Source organism: Heliangelus exortis, chromosome 1, assembly GCF_036169615.1.
Source record: "Heliangelus exortis chromosome 1, bHelExo1.hap1, whole genome shotgun sequence".
Taxonomy (NCBI): domain Eukaryota; kingdom Metazoa; phylum Chordata; class Aves; order Apodiformes; family Trochilidae; genus Heliangelus; species Heliangelus exortis.
The window spans coordinates 97,955,875-97,980,301 of record NC_092422.1 but is presented as its reverse complement, the minus strand read 5'-3'; the positions used below and the strand labels follow the sequence as shown (position 1 = coordinate 97,980,301).

The 24,427-nt window shown below is 36.4% G+C and overlaps 1 protein-coding gene across 5 annotated transcripts in view; it reads left to right on the top strand.

Moving 5' to 3' along the window:
* The window catches only part of USP25 (ubiquitin specific peptidase 25), a 90,221-nt gene extending 67,099 nt beyond the window's left edge, over positions 1-23,122 (top strand). For 3 of the 5 annotated variants that reach the window (XM_071755344.1, XM_071755362.1, XM_071755374.1), the window contains 9 exons: positions 2,165-2,393; positions 3,714-3,911; positions 5,345-5,484; positions 13,755-13,933; positions 14,693-14,771; positions 16,578-16,657; positions 21,109-21,232; positions 21,896-22,091; positions 22,523-23,122. In XM_071755344.1, the coding sequence (XP_071611445.1) occupies positions 2,165-2,393; positions 3,714-3,911; positions 5,345-5,484; positions 13,755-13,933; positions 14,693-14,771; positions 16,578-16,657; positions 21,109-21,232; positions 21,896-22,091; positions 22,523-22,695 (1,398 nt within the window). In that variant the 3' untranslated portion in view covers positions 22,696-23,122. Of the gene's footprint in view, positions 1-2,164; positions 2,394-3,713; positions 3,912-5,344; positions 5,485-8,082; positions 8,197-9,979; positions 10,076-13,754; positions 13,934-14,692; positions 14,772-16,577; positions 16,658-21,108; positions 21,233-21,895; positions 22,092-22,522 lie in introns of all 5 variants that reach the window. The other 2 variants (XM_071755337.1, XM_071755351.1) reach the window with 1 other exon arrangement.
* The last annotated feature ends 1,305 nt before the right edge of the window (positions 23,123-24,427 follow it).

The window sequence follows — 24,427 nt, the reverse complement described above, 5'->3', positions numbered from 1 at the left end:
ACTTGGTAAAACAGTTTGTCTTGCTGCACATTTGTATAATGTAGTCTAGGTGTTTTTTATTTGTTTTTGTTTTGAAACAGAATTCCAGAAATGGAGGAGGATGCAGATGGTACAAATTTTGTAGAAGGGCTTTCTGTACCATGTCTGAAAGTAGTGGTGTGTGTTAAGTGATTGTTAGGGATCAAGTAGGCACTGAACCCATATGAAATCACAGGCTGGAAGTGAGGCTGCTCTTCTGCAGCCCAGCTGATTTTTGTCCCTGTGAATATTTTGAAACAGTATGAAAGAAGGGAATTTGATATTGCTGTCTGCTTTGATCCTCTCTACTCCTGCATCTGGGTGATTGGGTAGCTTAGTATGGCCCCTTTTCTCTGGGATTAGTTTAATGGTATTGATGTTTTGCTCGGAATGATACAGTTGCAGGACTGAAAGCTTTTTTCTTGTGAGTCTGTAAGACCTGGGCAGATAAAACTAGACCTTGAAAGGAAAACATACCACAATTGTAGGGTACTACCTAGTTTTTCTATGGACAATTTAAGAAGCTCTTAGTCATCTCTTTGTGTCTTCTATGTTTCTCATAGAACCACAGTTGTCCAAGTTGTCCCTTGTCAAATGGTCATATAAAATGCTTATTTTGTCTTATCCTTCAAAATTAATAGAGATCATCAGCTGCATATTTAATATTCCCCTCCTTCTGTGAATCTGCTGTGGGAAAACTATACACCGGTTTTTCCTATGGGAATGTGATTTTTCAGCTTTGATATATATATATGTTTTGTAGCTACATGTGACAAGGCTGGTGAAGCTCCATTTCTGTTTTATGAATAGTAAATGTAAGCTAAGAAGCTTAGCACCAACTGCTTACTTGTTGTGTTGCCCTGTGCTGTTAATTACTGTTGATATGATGACTTATCACAAGAGATGCCTGTCAGCACTGAACTCCTCTGTCCCCCAGTCACAGACCTCTGCAGGGAACCTCCCTAGAAGCTAAGCATGGACAACTGACAGCTGGTCCTCCAGAGCTGGAGGAAGGGGTGTAGGGGCTCTCAAGCTGAGATGGTTAGCATGGTTTTAAGTAAGATGATTTAAATTCACCTGGGATTTTAATGCCCTATTTTAGGGTGAGGAAGTTTTATTGTCAAAGTCTAAAGAGACTTTACTTACCTTTTTTTTTTTTTTAATCGGGATCTGCATATATTTATGTGTATATGCATGGCTTTGCCATCATTTGTACTGATTTGTTAACATGTAAAAAAGTGAATAGCATTCAGATTTAAGGACTTGCTAGGATTTCTTCTATGGATGCTTCTTATGTTTGGGAGATGTACAGTGCTGTTTGGTGTCAGGGATGACAGACAGTTAAATTTTAGCTGCTCAGTCAACTTTACAGTTCAAGGGGGGTTGTCCAATCTCCATAGAGCCTGCAAGAGAATGGTGAGGTTAGAAATAACTTCAAGGTGTTTCTTAAGTCGCTTACATACGTATTTATGGTTACTGATTATTGCTGTGTTCAAATTATATTTGCAACAAATATTTAGGTCACCTAATGTTAAGTAGATCATTTATCTACAGTCCAGACTGTGACACTAGTAAAAGATGGTTCCAGGTTTTTTATCCTAGCTGAGCTTCAGGTATTCAGGCATACTGTGCATAGCAGGGAAGATCAATTTTCCCTTTTTATGTTGCATTATGCTGTTTCAGCAGGGTAAAATGAACCCATTACTAAGATGCTTTTGAAAGACTTTTGAGGAAGCGCTCATTCATTCTGCTTCTTTCTCCTTCAGTTTTCCAACTACTTAGGTAGAAAGCTTCCTGTTGTTAATACTTGAGTGAACACATGTAACCTAGGATACTTTTTAAGCTGATTCTAGAAACTGGTATCTTCTTTCTCTCCCTCGGCGACAGGAGAAGACTTCTTCATGTGTTCCATTCTTCTCTTAGCAATCCTTTTATTGACATGTTTAAAGCTGTATTCCAATTTTGCTGTAAGATTTTACCTTCAGATAATAAAAGTTTTCATATTCCTTTCATTAAACTGTCATACTGGTGCATAGAAAGCATTGAGTATGCTACTTTGAATTTGTGTATGCCAGGTAGTAAGAACTAAATGCTGGCAAGGAGTGTTTCACTTTTCTTTTTTTTTTTTTTTTTTCCCCTTTTTAAGGTTCCTTATAGGTTGCATGCTGTGCTAGTTCATGAAGGTCAAGCTAATGCAGGACACTACTGGGCATATATTTATGACCACCACCAGAACAGATGGATGAAATACAATGATATTTCTGTGACGAAGTCAACTTGGGAAGAGTTGGAACGGGACTCCTTTGGTGGTTACAGGAATGCCAGTGCATACTGTTTAATGTATATCAATGATAAGGAGCAATACTTGATACAAGGTAATGTTATGGAAATATTTTTACATTAAATAGAATAGTTTAATATATTAATAAAGAAAGCTTCTTTCAGATGGATTTCTGGATTTTAAAAATGTTTGTAATAATTACTGACAGTTCTATTTATGCTCATAAGTGTCAGATTGGTTTTGTGGGTAGAACAATTGCTCTTCACCTTCAGCATTGATAATAATACTAGTGTTTCATCATTATTTAGAGAGCAAAATAAACTATGTTTACTGATTTACAAACATTTTAGCCATGATCACATGTTCAAAACTTTGGAGATCTTACCTCACTGAAGATTAGAACAGAAATATGGAATACAAAAGTGACCCTCTTAATATTGAAATCCTCATACGCTTTTTTTCCATAAGCTTCAGCACACTGAACTTTATTGGTGTGTGGAAACTTGAAGCTTCCTGCATTATATTGAAATATGAAAAACTTAGCCCTACCAACCAGACGTTAAACCAAAGTAATACCTGGATTTGGTTTTGTTTTTTTTTTATTTACAACTTAGCATGTAACTATAAGGCTTGTATGGAAATGTTTTGAGGAAGGGTAGAGATCTTCTATTGTGAGTTTTGTGTGACCTGAAAATGGTGGCTAGGGAGCTGACTGAAAATTACCAGAGATTCAACGACAGGTGGTGGAAAATTTCCATTCTCTTGTCTTTTCATAGGGCAGAAAGCTAGAGTATGGATTTGTGCAGTGTTTAAATGAGGACTGGTGTTAACTTTGACATTTCTAGATTGCCATATGCGTAGTGAACTTACAGCCATCGGGTTTATGGGCCCTGTGAGAAGGCTGTGCCACTCTAATGTCAAGTCTGAGAGTTGCCTTCTGGGAGACAATTACAGCTGATTGCTCTCCCAGGATCTGGGATACTTTTGCAGAGACCATTCTTAAAGCAAAAAGCTTTATGTAGCTGGTGGTCTTATCAGCTGACTGTTCAAATGCCTGTAGGCCCATTGTCCTTCCTCTTTACGAGGCAGCAATGCAATCAAGCTATGGTGGGGTTTTATTGACTTTTTTCTCAGTGTTCACAATCATAGGGTGCTCAGGGCCCAAAAGGCTCATCTTTCAAAATGGCAATCATCTGACAGTGTCCCAGAACATACAGTCCAGAGATCAAGAGGAGCAGTATCCATGCATCTCAGTAGCAGTATCCAAAAGATAATGAAACCAGTTAAAAGTAATAGAGTGTAGGTTTTTTGGTGCTGTACTGTACACTTCCAGTAATTCACTTGAGGAGATTTGTTGAACATACTTTCTTTTCCTCTTTTCTTTTCCTGAAATCTGTAATTCACATAACCTCAGAGGAGTTCAACAAAGAAACGGGACAGATCCTTGTTGGAATGGACACACTGCCTTCTGATCTAAGGGATTATGTCAAGGAAGATAATAAACGTTTTGAAAAAGAACTTGAAGAATGGGATGCAGAACTTGCTCAGAAGGCACAGCAGGAGAAGTTGTTATCTCAGATACCCAGGGCACCAGCACCCTCACCTGCTCCAGGTTAGCTGCTTCCACCTGTTTGTAAAAGGAGTAGGAACCAAAAATCACTTGGTATATATTGTTTTGCAGTTTAGAAAGTTAGTTAGTAATCTTAGATTATTTATATATATATATATACACACACACAGACACACACATATATATATATATAAAGTAGTAATCTTAGATTATACTATTTACTTGGCCAAGGTAACTGCCCCCAAGTCTATGGGTTGGTTTTTTTGCATTTTAGTTTATTTAAATTTGTTGGTTCTTTTACCTTTTCACTCTCAGTTGTACTTAGCTATTACTAAATTAATATTTTTCATAGAAACTGTGACCTTTTAAGGTAAGTAATCATTAAAAGGATTTCACCAGTCTGTTTTGAGAATTATTAGTCCAAAAGTGATATATATTCTTCTACTGAGAGATTGAGAAGAACACCTGTCTAAGAATTTATTTGTTGCAATGTACTGAATAGAGTTAGTAATAGGGTTTACTTAAGAAATGGCTATGTAAAAACAAGGGTGTTGAAATTGTGGAAAAGGCTCTGAACAACACCAGTGATACCAATTCTGTTAGGAACCTAGCTAATAAAGACCATTGGTAATCTGACTATACACTTTGACAAAGTGAAACCTGTCAGGTTTTAGGCTACATCCACCTTTTTTCTTCATTGCAGAAGGCTCTGTGTACATTAAGTGAAAGATAATATGAATGAATTTGTGTAGTGAGACTGCTGTCCAGATGTTCTAATTGTATTTGAATCATTAGGACTGAGCATATATATCCTGTGACTATCTATCACTACAAATTGAACCCAAGAAGTGCAGTGATTTAATGACATTTCTCTTCTGGAGAAACTGTGGAGAGTGACTTCATCTTTTGTATGGTTTGACTTCACAAAAACTTTGCAGCTGATTTTAGTTCTTTTTTTAGTAGTGGATTGGTCTGCCAGATTTTCCTTCCTCATGTAAGAATGTAAAAAAACACTCTCATGATAATCAATTTTATTGCTCTTAACTGGGGGAGACTTGAGAAAATAATGTGTTGATTATTTTTGAAGTAAAAATACTCCTGGCACTCAGGTGGCTGTAGGTAATTCCATATGCTGGATTTTTATTCCACAGAAGGGCCAAGTAAAATCTCATCTGTGTTCTCAGTTATCACCTGTATGATTAATGAACACCCTTCACTAGAGCATTTATGGTTCTATGGACAGGACAGGTCTGTTGTTTCTAATACAAAATCATGGGTCTGTTTATATGAAAGTATTTTAAAATGACCTGAAATACAGTCTAACCTAAAGTTATATTTGTGAGTGGTGTGACCTATACTGTGTTTTCTGTGTGGGTTACCTTGTCTGTGAGACAATGATGTAAATAAAACTTAACCTATTCCAAATTTATGCTTATGTTAACATACGAAATTGTTATCTTATTTCTGTCACAAAGTTCAAGCAGGAGAACCAGAGTATTTAGAGCAGCCATCAAGAACTGATATTTCAAAGCACTTAAAAGAAGATTCTGTACAAGCAATCAATAAAGCTTTAGCTGAACAAGAAGATAGAGGTCCAGAAGCTATAATGGATACGGTGAGTGTATTTTGAAGTTTGCAATACTTCTTTTGCTGTTATTCTGCAAGTGTAAGTTACATACTTTGAACTGAAAACTGATATTTCTTTGGGGACTGTCCAGCACTAAACTCTGTGCAGAAAGTGTGTATTACACTAATGTGTGTAGTAGAAAAAAATACTAAGGTAGAAGTCGCCCTATGTGATTAAAGTACTACTCAAGAGTACAGTATATTGTTCAAATGTGTTTGTGCCTACCATCTTTTCAGATTTTTAGATGGTTCCATTTATTTTTTGAGGAGTAAATACATATTGACATTCTGTGTAAAAAAACTTGAAAAATCCTGCTTTAAACATTCAAAATTTAATCTGAGAAATGTAAGTAATACAGTTGAGTTCTCTTGAGAGACCTATGGAAGCTAAAGCAGTTTTCAAAAATAAGGGATTTTTCAACAGTATTATGTAGATTTAATGCAAATTCACAATTTGACGAAACCTACTTTTTGTGATTCATCAACTGCACATACTAACTTAAAATGGTTATAAGAACTAGTGTTGGATGATTCTATTTTCACTTAATAAAGCAAATACTAAGAAGAATTGGAAATTTAACTTCTTCATCAGTTATTAATGAAACTAAAGTTTAACAGGTTTTTTTTCAGCAAATATTGTGGTTTTTTTCTTCTCTAGAAGTATATGAATAAATGACCAATGTATTTACCACAAAAGCAAATGCCTTTAAAGCAATACATTCATCTGCCTCAGAACCATATCTGTAAGGTCAAACATAAGAACTGCACAGTACAGCTTCCTTACGTACCTCTAGTAATAACTTGAGATACAAACAATTTAGATGAGTGCAAAATTTGAAGCATGCTTCTTAAGTTCAGGTGTGAATCCTCATTAAATGGTCTAGTCCCAGATACCTTTGGGGCCAACAAGAAAAGTCCTCTTAAAGCCTTATGAAGATGATGTGACAACTTATTTATTTACATGTGATGTGTTTTCCACCCCTGTCTCCTGTAGAGTCAGGAGAGCAGTGGAGCACACTTTAAAACTGAAATCAAAGCCAACAGGGAAACTAATCTAATCCTGAATGTGAAGATGTCCTACCACTAATGCTTTAGGCTACTGCATATCTGACTTTTTGAATTCTCAGAACACAGAGCAGCTTAGGGGGAGTCTGTTTAGTATGAGTTACCTGCAGCTGAAGGAGTAGCTATGAAGATACCAAACCCATGATAAATGTCTTGCATGATGTTGTCCTCTTTCTAGGGTCTGTGGGCATCTGTCCCAGTGGAATGTTGAACAGTCTTACAGACCCGATTCAATGGATTAAGCATTGTAGTTTGGGTGAACGACACTTCTTACAGTCATCATGAGACTGTAATTGAGGAACCCCATGGGGAACATTATGATAGGCTTAATGAGGCAGATGCAGCTTGTCCTATTCCACTATTTTCACTGCATTATTCTGCAACAAGGTCACTGTCTACAAATAATAATAATAAAAAACCTTTAACCATTCAAGCTCTTTTGTTTAGAAATAAATGTATTTCAGCTGTTAGAATCTGAAGCCAATGTCTAGCTAAGTTGAAGCTAATCTGTTTGTGTTTAAAAGTTGCTCTCTGTATACCCAAATATAACTTAGGCAGAATCGTGCTTCCTTCTCAGTGTATCAGAATGATCATTTGTGTCCACTTTCTGCTGTTTGGTCCTTTCTTTTTGCCCTCTAATTGCACAGCCTTCCTTTGTATTTATTCAGTACTGGGTGTAAAAAGATACTATGCATGTTTCTGGAATTTTTGTTAAAAATAAGACTATTGCAATAGTTGCAGAAGAAGTAACATGGCACCCTGTGATTGCTTAGATTTGAGTTAAGGTTAAATTCAGAGAGAGAATGCTAAAAATTAACTGTTTTATAATGGTAGACTATAGGAGCTGAGATTTTTCTCTGTGGTTGTTTAAAACTTACTATAATATAGCAAGAATTTCAGTGACTATAGTAATCTTCCCCTGATTTTCTAATTACTCTTCTGAAAATATAAACCTGTTCAATGCCATGAATCTCTAAATATTCTTTAAAATATCTTGATTGCTAGAGACATTCTTGTATTCATTTTTTTCCCCCCAGAGCATTAGCCTTTGGCTTGTTACCATCCCTTAGTATGAATTAATCAGATATATTTACAGATATACTTATTAATCAGATATACTTCAGATATATTTAGTAATTTTTTTGGTGAAATATATGAAAAAAAATGTTGGTTCACAGTCACATCTTTTAACAACTGCCTTAAATTTGTAATGGATGTTAGAGTTGCAATATTGGCATACTAACCTGTAAAAACGTGATAAGTGACAAAAGAGCAAATTAAATATTTTTAATAATTATAGCTTAATTTTAAAATGTACAGCTTAAAAATTAAGACACCAAGCAATTAGAGGATATAAGTGATATTTATTTTTTTTTCCAGAAGTTTAGCGCTGCACATCATTTTACTTGATCAGCCTGTTAGTTTGCATCTCTCTGTTCATTTTATCTGTTTTCTGATTTTATTTATATTCTTTCCCCCCCCCCCCCCACACACACATACTGATAATCGTTTTCTTCTGCAGAGCTCTGATAATGCCCCAGCTCAACCAGCTCCTAACCAGCGAGTTGTAGAGGTGGCGATTCCTGATGTAGGGACTTTTGTGATTGAGTCAGAGGAGGGGGGTTATGACGATGAGGTACAGCCGACTGCAGTTGTGTGCACCGCTTCTCCTCGGTGCTTTCCTCTGCTGCCTGATGAGAATTTTTGGCATGTTTGCACATTGTGACACCTAACGGATTTCTGCAAAACTAAATGCTTAGCGATTCGTGACCTTAACAGTGTTTGAATTTGTGATGGAATATGGGAGGAGAGCACTGCCTGCTCTAACTGGGCACGCTTTGCATGGTACCGTTGACACTGGAGGTGTGTGTGTCCTTTTAGCTGTGGAAGTTGAGTGTTTGTGTTAGGCCAGATAGCCACTGAAGTGCTGGTGATAGACTGTGGGCTACTACATTATTTAAAAGTTGACAAGATAGTGATGTTCTTAATGTTTGTCTTTTCTTGTCAGTCCAATAGCGCTAATGTTCAAATCCAGTCCTGTATTTCCCAAAGTAAAGATTTCCAGGCATCAGGGATTAAGTTATCCATGGAAGTAACCTGAAGGTGTTAAAGCTAGATGAGCTGACTCTTCTTGATATTAAGAAAAAGCAAAAATTGCATTTATTTCCCCAGTTCAGACCTTGGGTGGTGCATGTACCTGGTGCTACATGAGAAAAAGCTGAGAAGCCTGTGTTATCCTGAGATTATTTTCTGTTGCCCTTTTTTAGCAGCAGAAACCAATGCTGCCAGGTCATCAAACTGTCCTGCCTTGTATGCTGCTTTCTCTGTGTTTGTTTTGTTTGGGTATAGCATTGATGCAGCCCATATTCTTAGGTGTCTGAGCATGTGTTCTTCGTGGGCTACAGGGGCAAGCTGATTCTTCATTTTGCCTGGCAATTGTGATCAGTTATAAGTGATGGGGAATAAAATTATTTAACTGCCATTGCCAAGGACGTTTGGCTTCCCACAGATGTGCAGTGTCCACCTCCAAAGACACGAGGATTTAGTCTTGCTTAATGACCTGCTTTTCTGTGTTTTTTTTTCCCTTTTTTAAAATTGTTATCCTTATTCCATTTTCTCTGTAGAGGATGATAACTTTCTTCCCTGTTTCCCTGTTCCTTTTGTAAGTGTATTCACATCTTATGAAATGTTGTTCTTATGTGTAGGAAACTCTTCCAAAGCAGGGGTCTTCATCTTTTGCTGCTGTGCCAGCTGTTGTGCCAGCTATACCTGGGGCAGGGAGAGAAGGGAGTGTTTCTCTTTGCTCACAGATAACAAAGGGGAAAGGCCTTTCTGAGTAATATCCATGTATCACATTGTTTGTGCATACCTGATGTGAATAGCTGTGAAATGTGTGTCTTATGTTTGGCTTTGTGTTTGTTACATGTTTTGGGTTTCATTTTTAAGAATTTATCTACAAATGCTTCAGGGACCAATTGCATTTGCAACTATGGGTCCTTTTCTTTTGATGTTGAAACTTAAATTACATAGGAAAATGGGATTGGGTGGGTTTTGTACTCAAATTTTTTTTACCCTTTGGTGGCCATGGGTAGCATTCATTCAGTGAGCAGTTTCTGATGCATACTAATACTGAACGATGCATGTTCTCCTGGGAAGTTTTGACCATAACTTCTAAATTGTATCTGACACAATTCTTCAAATTTTTGTAAGCATCCTTTAATCATATGTTGTTACAGTTATATATACACATGCCCTGACTGATTTGCAGAATATGCACTCCAGATCTGTATTGAAATGTGCCATTTCAGTGTATGCATGCATTAAGTTGTTTTTATCTTGCATGAGACTAAAAGCATCTTGAATTTGGTCATTAAAATATTAATCATGCAAAACTTTTTACCTTAAATCCCTTGTGGCAGGTCATGCTGACCCCGAACATGCAAGGTATTATCATGGCTATAGGTAAAGCCAGGAATGTTTATGACAGGTGTGGGCCAGAAGCAGGGTTCTTTAAGGTACAAAGAACATTTTCAACTTTTTATCTTCTGACTTTTATTGTTAGATATGCCTTCTCCCTCCACCTTTTGGTGCAATGCATATTAAGATTGTAGTAGCATTTGTATGTACTCTTCTATGATACCATCCTCCATTTAGATAATTCTTCCTTGAAAAATAGAGAGCTAATTCCCTTTTGCTTCAGCAGTGCACTGCCTTGATATCAGTAGCTTATGATCTTTCTGCATTTTAGTGTTCTAATAATAGTAGCAAGTAACATGAAACCTAGATGTGTCATCAGTAGGGATATGTATATATTTTTTCCCCTGTTAGTAACAAAACTCATGCCTTCATTAGACTTTTTGGGACGTGATTTTTTTTTCACCCAGGGGCATAATTTTGTAGTAATTTGTTGTCTGTTTCAGAGACGTTCTTGCTTCATACCTCATAAAATTTTTATAGTAAATCTAAATAACTTTCTTTTGTGTAATTGCATGGATGTCAGTACTATTTATTTATGCAGTGTTTATTACTGGGAATCAGACACTAGGCTTTTTCTGGTTGTTACTCTTCGCAATGGTGCCAGATTTAAAATGTGTTAGTCTTAAATACACTTCGGAGCATTTTTAGCTCATGATCTTTTCAATTTTCAGGGTATTAGAAAAGGATTTACTTTGACATGGTGTAAAATCCTCTCAATGTGATCTGGAAAGAAGAAATGAGTGTCTTGCTTGTTGTTGATTAGTAACTTGTTTTCTTTTTAATTTTTACAGTGTAGTTGCACTAGAAGAAATTGTAAAAAAACAAAAACAAAAAACAAAGAAAAAACCCAAAACACACACACAAAAACCCAAAACAACCAACCAAACAAAAACCAAACCAAAAAACCACCAAAAAAACCAAACAAAAAAAGAAAACCAAACCAAAACCACCCTAAACAAACAAAATGCAAACAAAAAAATCTACCACAAACAACAAAATGACACAAAGCCTTGGAAAGTTGGAAAGGAAATATAAATCTGGAGTTTGTTTCTTTGTCTTTTTTGTGGGGGTTTTGGTAATGGGGACTTGGGGAAGTGTTATGAGCATAACACTTGTTTGCAGGGCTGTCTCTGTTAACTGTGCCTGCCCTCACAGAATGAAGGGATACCTGCCACAACCTCTGTTTAGTCATAAAGGTTTTACTTGAGATTCAGTGCTGGTTTTCAAATTTATGACTTAATGAAAAGATTTCAGTCACTTATTTTTTAAGATGAAAAAAAAACCCTAATCCTCATTTGAGCTCATCAACTTTTTTACCAGAAAGTACAATGACTCTAAATATGTTTTTGAATATAAAGTGTTTTGAAAATTTTAAAACACAAATGCCACTCAAAATAGAACTATATTTAGTGCTTCGTAGTTTTCAAAACAGTGCTCAGTTGAAATGTTTTTCGGTCTTCAATTTTGAATCACAAAATGGTAGGGCCTGCTAAGGACCTCTGAAGATCATCTAGTCCAGCCTCCTTGCTAGAGTACATCTGACAGAAACACCTCCAGATGGGTTTTGAATGTCTCCAGAGACTCAACAACCTCTCTGGACAGCCTCTTCCAGTGCTCTGTTACTGTCCCTCACAGTAAAAAAGTTTTTCCTTATGCTTGCACATTTTCACTTCAAGAGGAACAGAACTTGTATTTGAGTGAAAAATGTCCTGACACTGAATTGTTGGAGAGTAAAAAATTTTCCGTACTGATTTTCTGCTGATTCATGTTTGCAATAGTTTAGAAGAGATGGAACCTGGTTCATTTTTGAGGAATACATTAGTATGAATGTATGCAGATGAAGTAGTCATACTTAGTAGCAAAATTTGTATTTTGAAATGTACCAGATGAAATATCATATTAGTCCATAAACTCACTGTAAAAACTTAAATTATTTTTTTTAATATTGTTACATTCTGGGCTTCTTTGTGGTTTGTTTTTTATAAAATTAATGTTGTCAGAAAATCGTGGGGTTTGAGGTGGGTAACTTTTGCTGCCAGGGTTTTACTCCCCCTATAGATCTCAGGCTGGAGATGGGACTAACACAAAGTATTTAACATACTTCTTGACTCTTCCAGTCATTCTTCTTTAAACTTTATAGACAGCTCCTTATAGAATATTTGTGTTAAGATCTTTTATATAACCTTCTCAGTGAGGAAATGAAAGCACGTAATATGTTTTTCTGCCACCCTTTTTTCCTGTATTCTGTGCAAAGAAGTGTTATTTTTCACTGTACATAGGATTTCTGAATATGTAGCACACCATTTTATTTTGTTTACATATGTATATAAGAATAGAGGTTTTATGTTGCATTTTTTTCTACTTCTAAGTAATTCTCTGAAAAATTGAATGTCTAATAGCAATTGCTTTTTGTTTCTGGTCTGCCCCAGTCAACAAGATTTGTTTACATAGTTATCTTTGCTGGTTTTTTAATGGTACAATTTCTTGTGATGTTTGGTAATAGACATTCTGCTGTGGGCTCTGCCATTTATAATGGGTTCTCCCAAACTTCCTTTTTAACTAGAGTCCATATGATTAGTATTTAAAAATACTGATGCAGACCGTTCTTTTAAGTTATAAAGTTCTCCACGCTCTCTGTCTTTAATCCTGTATGTATCTAACCCACATTTTTAGTCCTGAAATAAAATGTTTATTAGTACTGGATGAGAATCCAAATTTCTGAGAGTTAAACATCAAGAAGTTACCTGCTACTGTCAGGCATTTCATCACAAAGGAACTCGAAATACTGAACAGGGTAGTCTTCTGCCTGCTTTGAAGCATATATTGTGTTGAAACTTTGCTAATATGTGAGGTTAAGTCGTTTGTTTCAAGTCACAATTAGTGTTAGCAAACAATCTGGTGACCTCCCTATACTGAGAGATAAATTATATGCATCTTAACATTTGTCTCCATTTTTCTAATTGTTTTTCTTCATGTTGCTCTTGTTCCTGTTGTACAGTTTAAGTGAGTAAAATCTAATGAACATAACAGATGATGCTCATTAAAATCTAATGTGCTGGCAGAGCTGGAAAAGTAAACGCTTCTGCTGACCTCTGAAGTCTGTCTAAAATATTCAGTGAGGGCTCTGTCCTACCCTATAGCAGACTAATACCATACCTGTTGAAGTATTGTTTTCTTTAGAAATATTAAAATTCTATTTTTATTGAAAAACATTTCTTCTTCTCATGTAGAATTTCCAAAATCATATGAGTTTATTAAACTTTCTGTAGAATTTGTTATATTCATGTATTTATATTTTAACCAGGTATTAAAGGTACCTTTTTAACTTTATGTTTAAAAAATTCCTTCAAGTCAAGTGTCCAAAATCCTATGCTGCTTTTGGGCTATAAAAGGTTCAAGAGGCCTCTCTTAGATAAACCTTATACCAGGGAGATGTAGCACAGGATTTGGAATACTTTTGTATTTTCTGCAGGCTTAGCTGGGGAGAGACAGGAACAACTTTACTATTTTTCTCAGTTTATGTTTGGTGTGTTTTGGGGTTTTTTGTGTCTTTCTTTTTTTTTAACCAGTTCAAACTTTTCAGAAGGCATGGATTGTTAAAAATATATTTGGTAGGCAAAATGCCATGGGATGTGAAGTATCCTGTTAGGGTCTGTGATGCTTAAGAGTTAAGAGCCAAAAAGAGTAATGTGTTTGTTTTTTTTTTTAATTATTTAGGCAATTAAATTGGAATACACACGTTTGCTAAAGTTAGCCCAGGAAGATCCACCACCTGAATGTGACTACCGCTTGCGTCATGCAATTGTTTACTTCATCCAAAACCAGGCACCAAAGAAGATAATTGAAAGAACATTACTGGAACAGTTTGGAGATCACAATCTTAGCTTTGATGAAAGGTAAGTAGTAGCATCTGAAGGTCTTGCTTCCCATGTTTGTGGACGTTCTCTGATGTCTAGAAACACCTTTTCATATTCAGATAGCACATATAATAGAAGACCAGTGTGTTTGATTGCCTTTACCTTCTAGGTAATAGCTTGAAAGTATATTTTGTAAAAAATACCATCTTCTATAAAAAGAGTAAACATGAAGTTGAGTTTCTATCATTGTGAAGTACGGAGAGATACTTGCTGTTACTCATAATTTTGCTCATAGATTTCTTTACCTTATTTCATACCAGTGTGTAAGGCTGTGTAGCTTGCATTCTCTACTGCCCTGTAAGTCAGCAGTGACAGCAAAGCCCTGCAGAAGCTATATGGGTAGTTTACTTGAATGCAAGACAATGTCCCTTTTCCACAGTTACTTACTGAAATCATTAATTAAAGAGTAGAGAACATTAATCTTCTGTATAGTGAATACTCTTCTAATATTACTTTTGCAAAGTAGATATTGAGGTGTTTAAAGCTGTCTGAACTTTAACTTAAAAAGAGAAGCTGAGCAAAATGTGGCAATTTAGGAAAAATTGCCATTGCATGGATGTGTAAAGTATGCCCTCTCCTGCTGATTTTACAATGTATAATGAAAAGCACATTTTCTACAGTGTTTTAATACTGTTTTGCTTAAGACTGTAGCTTATACTCTGAGGCTGATGTCTGTGTTTATAATGTCCTTTGTGAGTTTGAATTAATCTTCTGTGATTTCACATTGCTTTTTGTAAGGTGCCGTAACATCATGAAGGTTGCTCAAGCTAAACTTGAAATGATAAAACCAGATGAAGTAAATATGGAGGAATATGAGGTCAGTATTTTTAAGCTTTAAGCTAAACTGTAATGTGAAATAATTATCAGTAAGCTGAATTTCATCTTCAAAAATTTCTCCCTTATCTTACTCTAAGAAGTTAGAAATAGTTATTGAAAAAACATTTATTTGTAGGAATGCTGCTCTGACTGGGTGCTCTAAAGCTGTGTTTTCCACTCCTGTAATTCCAGTGACTTAAGCCATAAATAAATATCAAATTTGAGTCTGTCCTAACTCCCTCGTGTCTCAACATCACTAACAATATTTCATAATTTAGCACCATATGAGCCAACTGACTTTCTCTAGTCAGAAACAGCTAACACTGAAGGAATGAGAGTGGTCTAAGCCAAACCTTACACAGCTTGAGAATTGGGTCACATGCACAGTCACATTTGCACTTTTCCTCCATCTGTCTCTGCAGCCATTCCCGTTTTCTTATGACCACCAGATTCTTTTGTTTGCTGAGACCATATATAACCAGTTTATGCATTTATTTTTTTCTTCCTGCACTATTTAGAAAAAGTTGGAAACAAGACCTAAGTCTCAAACATTAAATAGTTGTGACTAATATTTTCCAGAAATAATTCACCTCATATTTAAAGCTAAATCTGTAGCTGGTTTTACAACATGAGTTTCAGCTCTGTAATACTGTTTATTTAGGCCTCTTAACAGAATCTTTATGTCCTAGGCAGATTCTAGCACACCATTTAAACTTTGGTGATAACACCAAAGTTTGGTCATCTTTCCAAACAGCTTGTTGAGGAGGATTATGGAAGTAATCTTCCCTTCAACAAACCAAATGAAAAATATTTGCTTGTCATTTCTCACCACCCCATTTGGGACCTGCAGTAGATGCCTGCTACATCAGGGTGCTGTCCCTGCCCTGTAGGGGGAAACAACTCTCACAGTGGGATTTTTCTCTGTTTTTTTACACTGTGCAAGGCTCAGTATCTTGCCATTTTCTGAATGGCATTGCACAGGTAAAGTGAACAATTCTGGACTTAGTTTTAGTGGTAGTGTGGAGAGTCTTCTATTTCCCTGAAAAAAACATGACACTTTTTTGGCTCCTGAGGCAAATCGTTGGTGATTTCTCCAAAGATTTTGTCAGTATTTGTCCTGTATTGAGATGACATTTCATGGACCCTTCCTCATGCTCTGTAAGTGACTATGTATGCAATCCTCTATTTTAGCTTTAATAAGTGATTAAATGCTGTCTACTAACCAACTGCAGTTAAAGTGCCTTTTTCACTTATAGCATTTACCTGTAAACTGTAAAAATGTAAATGGTGATCCAGTAAGAGAAATGTTTTGCTCTAGTATAAATACTTCCATGATCTGAATTTAAATCTGTTCTTTTTGTGACTTTCCACAAAATGTTTTCTATTTCATTCTTACATTAAAGTTAAGCCTTTATGAAAAAGCATTCTAACAGTTTCTGAGGAAATCGAGCATAATGTAGGGAAGAAGAAAAGATTATTAGCTTCTCAATACTTTTTGATAAGAAAAAGGGGATCTCATGTAATTTTGTCTGTGGTTCCCTAAAGTTGCTTTATGTGCTTTTCAAATGGTAATACATTCTGTAAAAATGATCTCATTTAGAAATATTTTGTGTATTCAAGAATTTAATTTTTATTGGGGGGGGGGTGCGGGAAGGTATGCAGGTAGACTTTTTCCACATACAAGCCTACTAGGAGTTGTTAGCATTTACTGTAAGTTTTTTGTACGAAGTGTAAAAAAAAAAAAATTAATAAAATACTCACTTTTCATGGTTTTGGTTGAAATTATATATACCTTTTTTATATGCAGAGATGGCATCAAGACTATAGAAATTTCAGGGAAACAACCACGTTTCTTATGGTAGGATTGGAGTTTTTCCAAAAAAAGAGGTAAGTTTTGGTATAGAACTCAAATGCAGTAGAGCAATTTAAAGGCAAAATGTAATATTGATGATTAATTGTTTAATGTGTTCTTCCTTTTTTTTACAAAGAATTTATTCAGTCCATTGATACTTGCAGTCCAGCATCTCAGTTTCCCAGTTTGCATTTCTTAATCTCTATTTCTTCTTTTCTTATCAAACCATTTACTCTTTTCAGAAGCACACTCCACATGTGCATGTATTCCTCCTTCTCTCCTAATCTAAGTGCTCTCAGTATCCCACAGACATTAAAATCTTCCCTCTCTGGCACCACATATGTGCACACAGTTACCTGCTTTGATCAGCAGTCACAAGTAGTTAGTCCCTGTCTTACCTGTCTTTTTATTGGGTCTTTCCACAGAAGTTTTGCCTTTTGCATTTGTCAGAGACAAAATTCCACGTGTGATGGGGCTTTAAGGGTCAGGAAAAAGAATATATTTGATGAAGACTGTCTTGTGTAATTATCATAGTTGTAGCTGATTCTTCTTAGCCCCACGAGGCAGTGGTGATTCCATTCCCTTTTTCCATTCCCCATTTTCCAACCAAGTCAGGACTGTGGCAATACAAAATCTGTGACATTTATGTGCTTAATGCACAATAGCTGAAACTTAGAACTCTGACTTACTGTGCTGATACAGTATAATTGCCTCAAAGAATTTTGCAGAATAGTCTTCAAAACAGCATTGTTCAAAAGTCCTCTTTAGAGGTGCATCTCTAAAGGCACCTATGGCAGTTACCTGCATTCCAGCTACAGCTTACCAAATAACAGATATTTACTGAGAATCAGACCTTGTACACTCTAGAGGGCAGTGCTTACCATCCTTATGGTGAAAATGAGACTGAGTTGATGAACTCCTCATAAGTTCTCTTATTAACACTGGGATCATAAAAATTTACCTTTAAAGATATTTCTGAAAACACAGACTTTATTAATGGAAATATGACCTTCATCAGCGGGACTGTTGTGAGGCTTTTTTCCCAAGCACCTGTCTCCTTCAGTCAACCAACTTTTTTGTAGCTTAATAACAGTATTTGATACCTATCAGTGCTCCATCTTTAGATGAAGGCAAAAATTAACCTTTAACCACATAGTCTCTGATTTCCTTAAGTAATTATATTCTGTTGAACAAGTACAAAAACAACATTAGAGAAGTTGTTTGTATCTTTTTCTCCTCTGTGTTGCTTACTTTTATAAGTCTTGGTGCTGGAGTGAAAATTGATACTGAAAATGACTTACTCTGAGCACTGGGAAGTTATGACTACTTTCAGTGTTCACTCATGATCCCTTATGCTGGGTGACAACTCCCACTTTTCACTGCAGGTGGAAAAGTAGAATCTTACAGGCATATCTTGTCTGACTGTACTATGAAGCTGGACCCTGCCATGGGGGAGATGAATGCAGACAGCTGACCTTGGCAGGAGCTCTACCTGCAGCTCACTCTTGTGGTAGTAACTGAAAAGCGAAGAAACTCTAGACCTTAGCAGTTGCCTTTTAAGTTTCTTCTAAAGCAAATACATTTTTTTTCAATTTTCACTGAAATGCCTTTTATAGCCAGTCTGAGTTTCCTGCATGTTCTCTGGGCCTAGGCAGAAAACATCAGAATTCTGTGATCAGCTTCACTGATTTTAGACTAAGGCTTCATAGGCTGAAGCTTACATACACCTATGGTGTGAAAAGGCAGAATCTGCTTGCTAATTTATACAGTAATCATATTTCACAGACTCAAGTTATATAAGGACTGAGCTTGTATGTACAGTAATGATGATTTAGAATAGCTTACCTTGCTGTTAGATGGTACTGTGGTTGTTCCAGGGAAAGGTCGCACAACTGCGGGGGGGGAGGAGCAGGGAGAGAAGTACTGGGAATGAGGCAGCTACCAGCAGCAAGTTTTTCATTTGGATCAGTTGAATTGTTGACAGTTTTAATTTCCATTTGTAGTTTCACAATTAACTGGACTTAGAACAGAAAGGGAGAAAAAGCCCCGCTCCTCTGGCTTTATATCCATCAATTCAAGTTCCTTGCCTTTGTCTTCTCCTTCCTCCTGCATTAAGGTTTCTGCTCTCTGATCAGTTGTTGATCAGTGGTGTGAAGAGTTTTCACGGGCAGGAGAAAGACAACTTGAGGAAAGAATAGTAGGCCTTTTAATGAAAGTATAGCTCTGCATTTTGAGGACAAAGGTGGAGAACAGTGTCTGAACTTATAATGTAATATGTTAATATATATTTAATAGTAATTTGAGCAACAAATATTTAGAATTGCAAGGGGCTATGAGCAGATTGCATGGTGGAAGAAATCACTTCACAGATTCTGGAGTTATGGTGTTTGGCTTCATCTCTTCACCAAATTAGTGTTCTGTAGGTGGGATTGTTGATCTACTCAAGGATAGGAACACTCTGCAAAGGGACCTGGACAAGCTGGACCAGTGAGCCAAGGCCACTAAAATGGGGTTTAACAATGCCAAGTGCTGAGTCTTGCATTTTTGTTACAACAACCCCAGACAATGCTACAGGCTTGGGGAGGAGTGGCTGGAAAGCTGCCTGGCAGAAAAAGACCTGGGGGTGCTGGGTGACAGCCGGATGACGATGAGCCAGCAGTATGCCCAGGGTGGCCAACAGCATCCTGGCTTGTGTCAGGAATAGTGACCACCAGGAGCAGGGTAATGACTGTGACCCTGTATTTGTCACTGGTGTAGCCACACCTTGAGTACTGTGTTCAGTTCTGGGCCCATCACTACAAGAAAGACATTGAGTAACTGGAGTGAGTTCATAGAGGGCAACCAAGCTGGTGAAGGGTCTGGAGAACATCTCCTGTGAGGAGAGGCTGAGGGAATTGGGAATGTTTAGTTTGGATAAGAGGAGGCTGAGAGGAGACCTTATTGTTCCCTACAACTACCTGAAAGGAGGTTGTAGGAAGGTGGGTGCTGGCCTCTTCTCTCAAATAAATAATGATACAACTAGAGGACCTGGCCTGAAGCTTTACCAGAGGAGGTTTAGACTAGATAGGAGGAAGAATTTCTTTACCAAGAGAGTAGTCAGGCGTTGGAACTGACTGCCCAAGGAGGTGGTAGAATCACCATTGCTGGAAGTATTTGAAGACCACGTGGATGAAGAACTTTGGGGCATGCTCTAGGTGAGCATGGTGGTACAGATATTGATAAATATATTTTACTTATGGGGGAGTGGGAGATGTTGACAGTTGGACACGATGATCTTAGAGGTCTTTTCCAACTGAGATGCTTCTCTGACCTTGCTCTTCTGAACAGGGATATTAGAAGGTAAAGCTTTAGAAACCATTGCTATTTAAATAGCCTTTTCCCCTCTTTTTAAGTTGTCTCATTGGGAGGCATTGCTGTAAGTCTTGAGTTTGTCTCCTTTGGAAAATTCTGACACGTATTTTTCATGCATGCCCCGCGTGCACTCATTTTTAGCCCTTTTTTAATAGTATGGTGGTTTGGCTTTAGTAGTTTAAACCTTAACCAGGACCTCCTTTTCTCACTAGAAGGGAGTGAGTGCACAACATACTGTTCCTCTAACCACTCAGTTAGAAAATTTCTCTTGATTTCTTTTTATTTATTTTCATTTTAATAAAAATGAGATTAACTGCTGTTTTAGGGTAGATGCCTGAACTGCTTTCAGTATCTGGCTGCCAACGGGGTTTCTCTAAGTCTGAGAATTAAAATTTAAGGTGTTTGCTGGAAATGGTATGTGACAGTATAAAAGGAGATTGTTAATGTGCATGAAGGGATCTCTTTTCATTATTAATTGTTAAATTCTTGGGTACTCTGTAACTCATCCTTTACCAATTAGACTTGTGTTTATCTTCTGCATTTAGATTAAAGACAGAAATCTCACCACTCTAGGCTAAAAGAGTCACAGTTTGTTCTTGTGTGGTTTTGTTGTTATTGTTGGGGTTGTGGTTTCTTTTTTTTTTTGGGGGGGGGGGTGTTTTGGTTGTGTGTTAATTTGTTTTGTTTAGGTTTGGTTTTTGGTTTTTTTTAAAACTAAGATGACATCTTCAAGTCTTGATAAGCTGATCTAAAAATCAAAAGACCAATGTGATGTGACTGTGTCCTAATATGACATAAATGCACACAGGAAAAGTTATTAGTTTTGTATATACTCAAGGCTAATCCAAAGCTATTTTTTAAGTGAGTGAAATGATACTCGTTTATTTCAATGAGCTTTGGATCAGACTTCACGTGCAAGTGATCTAACCCAATAATAAGTTGCTCTAAACCAATTATTATTTGTGCATAAAAGATGAGGTTGTGTGGTAGAAAAACCATAATTTAGAGATCGGTGGAAAGGGGTGAACTTAAGAGTGAAGAAGCAAGTTTACCTGTCCTCTGAAGAACACAGTAGTTAGGCTGAAACAGCTGCTACCTGCATGTTGCATCTAATGTTTCTGTTTCTTTACTTCAGCTATATGGAAGCCTTGCTCTACCTTATCTATGCTTACCAGAATAACAAAGAACTCTTGTCCAAAGGCCCATACAGAGGGCATGATGAAGAGCTGATATCTCACTACAGAAGAGAATGTTTGCTAGTAAGTGAAGGGTGAAATATTTTTCAAAATATAAGACTTGCTGCATAGCCTTAAGAAAATTAGTTCATAGAAAAGTGTTGGCATCATGTAAAACAAACCAACAAACAAACAAACCCAAGAAAAACTCCTTCATTAATACTTAAACTTGTGTAAGGAAAAAAAAAGCAGAAGAAGGAAAATACAATTTCTGGTTTTTATTTTTTTAAATTATCAGGCATCTTTATGATTGTAAATAGTGTACCCACTGCCATCATGTTTGAATAGGTGGGAGTAAGAGTTCATCAGTGTTGGTGAACAGATTCCTGTGTTACCACAGTTTGGTGGGGAGGCAAATACTGGAAAAGGCATCAGGGTTTTTTCCTTGACTATGCCACTTCAGGCAATAGTGAGAAAAATAAGTGGGTGTTATTCTTAAAAATAGCAGCTGCAATGGTTGAGTTGACAGGTATCAAATGCAGTGGCTTGAAGAAGTACACAAGACCAAGTGGTTTAATAGAGTATACGCATCATTGCTCTAAATGTTAAAATGCAGCTGAGGTTAATACAAATTACCAGGTAGCTTTGTAGGAAAATCGTACTTTAAAACAACTAGAAACTGATGTGTGGTAGAATGTGAAATGCTGTATACTTAAAGGCTTTCTTTTCTTATGGTGGTTTATGAAGAAACTAAATGAACATGCTGCAGCACTGTTTGAATCAGGAGATGATCAGGAAGTAAATAATGGTCTGATCATTATGAACGAGCTTATAGTCCCGTGTTTGCCATTACTACTGGTGGATGAAATGGAAGAAAAAGATATTGTTGCTGTGGAAGATATGAGAAACCGTTGGTGTTCTTACCTTGGACAAGAAATGGAACGTAAGTCATTTATTCATTAAATTAAAAGGTCCTTGTGCACCTCTTTTATAAATATGATGGTTTCCATGTCTTGAATTGAACCTCTATTGTTTGTGTATCTTGAGCTTACCTGTCTTTGCAATAAACCTGTACACATTTATTTAAATGTTTCTTTCCCATATGTTGCACTGGGGTGTTAAACCTTAAAGGAAACACGCTTTTTGAACGCAAAAGCATTTGTGCTGTTAGATCATCTGAAGAGGTGTTTTTATTAGTTTCTTACTAGGGAATGGTATGTTCTAGTTATTTCTGGCAGACCTGAAAAATTATTCCAAGTGAAACTCCTCTTCTGCTCACCTCCCAATAGAAAAAGGGTCAATTTTGAGTGGAAAAAGGAGAATTCCCCATGCAGATGTACGTTCTTATGTTTGTTTTCCTTGTTGTATTTGCAGCTAACTTGCAAGAAAAGCTGACGGATTTCCTGCCAAAACTTCTAGATTGTTCTACAGAGATTAAAGGTTTCAATGACCCGCCAAAGTTACCCTCCTGCTCCACACATGAACTCTGTGAGAGATACGCCCGAATCATGTTGTCACTCAGTCGAACTCCAGCCGATGGGAGATAAATTCTGCAACCTTCCTAAGCACATTGTATAAACTTTTTTAGTTCTTAAACCTTGCCTTCCTGTCACAGGGTTTGCTTGTTGCTGCTATAGTTTTTAACTTTTTTTATTTTAATAACTGCAAAAGAGAAATGACTGTCCAAACTTTAGCCAGACTGCAAACAAATTAAAGCTGAGAATCGCATGGCGCTCAGTCGTTTCAACCAGAATTGATGCAACATGCAAGTCTGATCATTATGGCAAAACTGCTTTTTTGCCACTTATCTGTTACAGTATTACTTTGCTTTTATCTTAAGATCCTTTACTTTATCGACAGCTGTCTGGATCATTTTGTGACTGCAAACTACTCTTAAGTGTCCAGTGCTGTGTAAATACATGGTACTTGGTAGCTTGTAAATGAAATGAAAGAATAAAGTTTTATTTATGGCTACTTCTGTGTTTGCAAGCAGATACCTTGTATATTAGTGTAAAATACGGGTATTTTTAGAAGAGATGTGATATACTGATGGGGTACTCAATTTTATAGACAAGGTTCTTCAGGCTTTATGGCCGGTTTAGTTACAGGTAGTCAGAGATTACTGTATGTGAATATATTGAAAAAACTGTCACAGTATTATACACTGCTTTTTTGTATATTCTTGTATGATACTGCACCTGAACACTTTTGTGTGTGGCTATGCCAAGTCTTTTCTGATAGTAGGGACTGGCTTCTGAAGTAAAACAATAATGGCACCTTCCTTCTATTCTTAGAAAAGAGTTAGAAAAAAATTAAAAGTATTTTTAGTAGTATATTACGCCCACTGAGAAAAATTTCTAGAATTTTATTTAATTAGAGGAAATACAGGTTTCTAAAAAGTGGAATTTGTGAATCTTAAGAATTAATCTGTTTTTAAAATTGGTATAGATGACTAGAAATAAAACCTTACATTAATTCTTTACTTGAAATGGGTTGCTATTATTGCAACAAAATATCTCAAAAATCTTTTATGTGTCCTAATGAAATTTCTATTGGAATTGAAAGAAAAGATATCTAGGGTTTGTTTTGTAGAACTGAAATACTGTCTGGTTTTAATGAAGAAACTCAATTATTTTGTGGAAAAATAAATTTAATGCATCCTTAGGTAATCCTGTTACCTGACACTATTTTGATTCCTACTCTTTATAGAGAACTTGTTGTGTTAGAACAGTAAAATATGTGAATATTTGCTTGTATGTTTTTATTGGAGCGACACTCAGCTTTTTGTTAGACTTTCAGGTGGTGTGAATTCAAATATCAGCTAATAAAAGAACACAGAGGGGAGGGAAGGAATGATTAATTTTAGACCACCTAGAAATGTAGTAGGCATAAATGCAAGCATCTCATGCAAGAAGAGGCAGAGTTTAATCGTGGTATTTGATTTAATTTGGTTTGTTCACATTGTTGAGAGATACTGGGTCACCATATGGAGTGAATAGAGTGTGGCCCTCAATTAAAAATCTTCATATAGGGATCTTTTCCACTTCTGTTTTCACTATTGAAATGTCTTTTGAAATGTCCTTTGTCTAACTATTTATTTGGTTTTTTAAAAAAGAATATTGAATTCTTACAAGTGCAATACTACTTGGGAGCCTTTTTTTAGGTGTGGAACTATTGATGTGTGAAATACTGCCTTTTAAGGGGAAAAGATTATATTATGAAAAGGGTGATGATGAATTTTAGAATATTTCACATTTAACATCTGTTGCACTTTGATTT